General features: G+C 41.3%; 1 protein-coding gene across 1 annotated transcript; it reads left to right on the forward strand.

Moving 5' to 3' along the window:
- The first annotated feature begins 336 nt into the window (after window positions 1-336).
- LOC131679008 (chromobox protein homolog 3-like) lies at window positions 337-1,776 on the forward strand. The gene is made up of 3 exons (XM_058959519.1): window positions 337-577; window positions 647-714; window positions 778-1,776. The coding sequence occupies exon 3, from the start codon at window positions 785-787 to the stop codon at window positions 1,421-1,423; it is 639 nt and encodes a 212-aa protein (XP_058815502.1). The 5' UTR covers window positions 337-577; window positions 647-714; window positions 778-784; the 3' UTR covers window positions 1,424-1,776.
- Window positions 1,777-2,675: the final 899 nt, after the last annotated feature.

Genomic DNA, 2,675 nt, shown 5'->3' on the forward strand with positions numbered 1-2,675 from the left:
TACTCATGTATTTTTTGAACCTTATCGCAGGTTACTAATGGCGATTTCGCTTGAACCTAAAACTGAGTCAGGTTCTAACCCCAACCGCTGTCAGTTCATACATTTTGACAGCAGTTGGGGTTAGGAACTGACTCAGTTTCGCCTCAAACAAAAACCACATAAATATTTCCTGTAGAAGGCTGAATCAAGGTGGCAACCCTAGTGGCCTAATAAAAAAATCCAGCCGATTTGATGTAAATGTGCAGTTTTATCCCACTTTTAAGTAATGTGCACTCCGTGCGTCTCTTTTTTCATACCATTGTCTTTGAATCAAACTGGTCTAAAACATTTGTAATGCTTCTGCTTGCAGATGGTGGAAGCTGCTGTCAAACTTTTCATATTCGCGGCGTTTCGCTCTTCGCCAAATCTGAAAGAGGAAGCCATCGCGCATTTTTCTGTTTGCCGAACGAGGTTTTCTGGGAAGGATCGGGATTTGTGCAGAATTATCTGAATTTAGTGAGTTTTTGTTGTGATTTCCTACTCACAGTGGTAGTTCCGTTTGGGGGAGCAGTGATTTTCACTGAATAGAGATTCATTGGTAGGTAAAAAGTACGTAAATATCCGGCTACTTCTAATGGCGACATTTTTTCCGCGTTACCTTACACAGCCAGATTCGCTTGCATTTCGCATTTGCTTGGATACGTGTTTTTTTTTGCTGCGGCGGACGCTTCTGAGGTGAACTTATTTCATTACATTCATTGATATCTAAAAATGATGATTTTACTGGTTGTGTTATAGGTCGATCATGGGAAAGTCTAAGGATAATAAAGCGTCGGACAGTGAGTCCAGCGAAGAGGAGTATGTAGTGGAGAAAATTGTTGACCGACGGGAACGAAAAGGAAAAATCGAGTATTTTCTGAAGTGGAAGGGTTATGATTCATCGGCAAACACTTGGGAACCGAAGGAGAATTTGGAATGTCCGGAATTGATCAAAGCATTTGAGGATTCCAGAACGGAGAACAAGAAGGAAGCACCAAAGGAGAAAGAGAAAACAAAGGAAAAGAAGAAACCCAGTAAGCCCAGCACTGGCAGCGGTACTTCAAAGAAGAAGGTAGATTCTGATGGAGAGAATGAAGCATCAGATGATGATGACAAAGACGACACTGCTTCGACAAAGTCGAATAAATCCAAAACCGCGGTAGCACCCGATAATGATGCATCCGCCAGTGATGACGGTATGAATGGATTTGAAAAAGGATACACTCCAGAAAAGATTCTTGGTGCTACGGAAGCAAACAGCGAGCTGCTCTTCCTTATCCAGTGGAAGGACAAGGATAAGGCACAACTTGTATCCTCGAAGGAAGCACGCAAACACTGTCCGCAGCTGGTTATAGACTTCTACGAGGAGCGTCTTATCTGGCAGTCAGCCGATTCCGCAGAGTAAGCGTTTTTAGTTCTCATTCCCTCCCTTCTCTTACTCGCTGAAATTTAGGTGGGATCGGACGTTTTCCTTGCAAGTAATAAGTTTAGTATGTTTGTTTAAGTATGCCAACAATATAACGATAACTCGGAACCTGTATGTTTAGTGGTAAGATTTGTTTACTTTCGCCATGTTTCGGACTCTTGGAATTCACCGGTGGTTTTAAAAAACCGAACTCGAAGGAAACTCGAAACCATTCAGCGCCAGCATTTTTAGTGGCAGTAGAAAACAAGATACGTTTCTCTGACTTTTGACGATGAAAACTATGAAAAATACATATAATGAAGATTTTGGCAAAATATAGGTTTAGAAGATAATCGTTTTGTTTTTGTTAAAAGAAAATTTCATTAAGCTTGTGCTCTGGCATTGCATTTGGATTAGCATAAACTAATTGGAAAATGCACAGATTCAAAACAGCGACGGTAGGGTGTAATATTAATTTATCAGCGATATATATCTTCACACGGATCTCAGTTCGAATGAATGTCAAAATTGAGTCTAATTCGGTCGAACCATATACGTCGAAATAAGATAATTATTACGACAGTATTATTCACCGTTTGGTTCATCTGGATGAGAGAAGCGTACAAATTAGAAATGGGAACCACCCGCAAATATCTGACGGTCAAATCCCGAGAATACGCAGACATCAACACCTACTAGTTGATAGAAACCTCACACAAAAGCTAGATTTCAGTACTGATCAAGAACCCACGTGAGTTCGTGACCCTAAACTGGTTGCTCGGAGGAGTCAAAACGGATTGCTATGAATGGCCACTTCGCACCAGAATTTTATGCAATTGTAGCCCTGCAGGAGACGAGATCAGCGTAGTTTTCAATAGAAACGAACACTGTTATCTAGGAAATGTCGACATGTGGACATTACCCGACAATATGCAGAAGAAGATTGCTCAAGCGGGTCCAGAACCAATGTCGGCGGAGATAAGGAGCATAATTTCGAGCATACGGAACAACAGGACTGAACGAAGTGTATAACGAGTTTAAGTACAGATCGGAGAAGCGATTAGTCGAGATTACATATCTCATGAAAGCAGTTTACAGGAGCAGTTCAGTTCCTAACGGCCTTCAACACAAACGTAGTACTGCAGAACTGATTTTTTTGCTGTTAGGCAGGGGCTTGACCAGATTGGCACTACAAGTGTTACTTAGAAGTGCAAGAATTCTACTAGATCTCAAACTTACACATTTTAGCACA

The sequence above is a fragment of the Topomyia yanbarensis genome, chromosome 2 (assembly GCF_030247195.1).
Source record: "Topomyia yanbarensis strain Yona2022 chromosome 2, ASM3024719v1, whole genome shotgun sequence".
Taxonomy (NCBI): domain Eukaryota; kingdom Metazoa; phylum Arthropoda; class Insecta; order Diptera; family Culicidae; genus Topomyia; species Topomyia yanbarensis.

Bases quoted from the DNA above. Each gene is read 5' to 3' on its own strand.
- LOC131679008 (XM_058959519.1), top strand. From the start codon at position 785: ATGGGAAAGTCTAAGGATAATAAAGCGTCGGACAGTGAGTCCAGCGAA.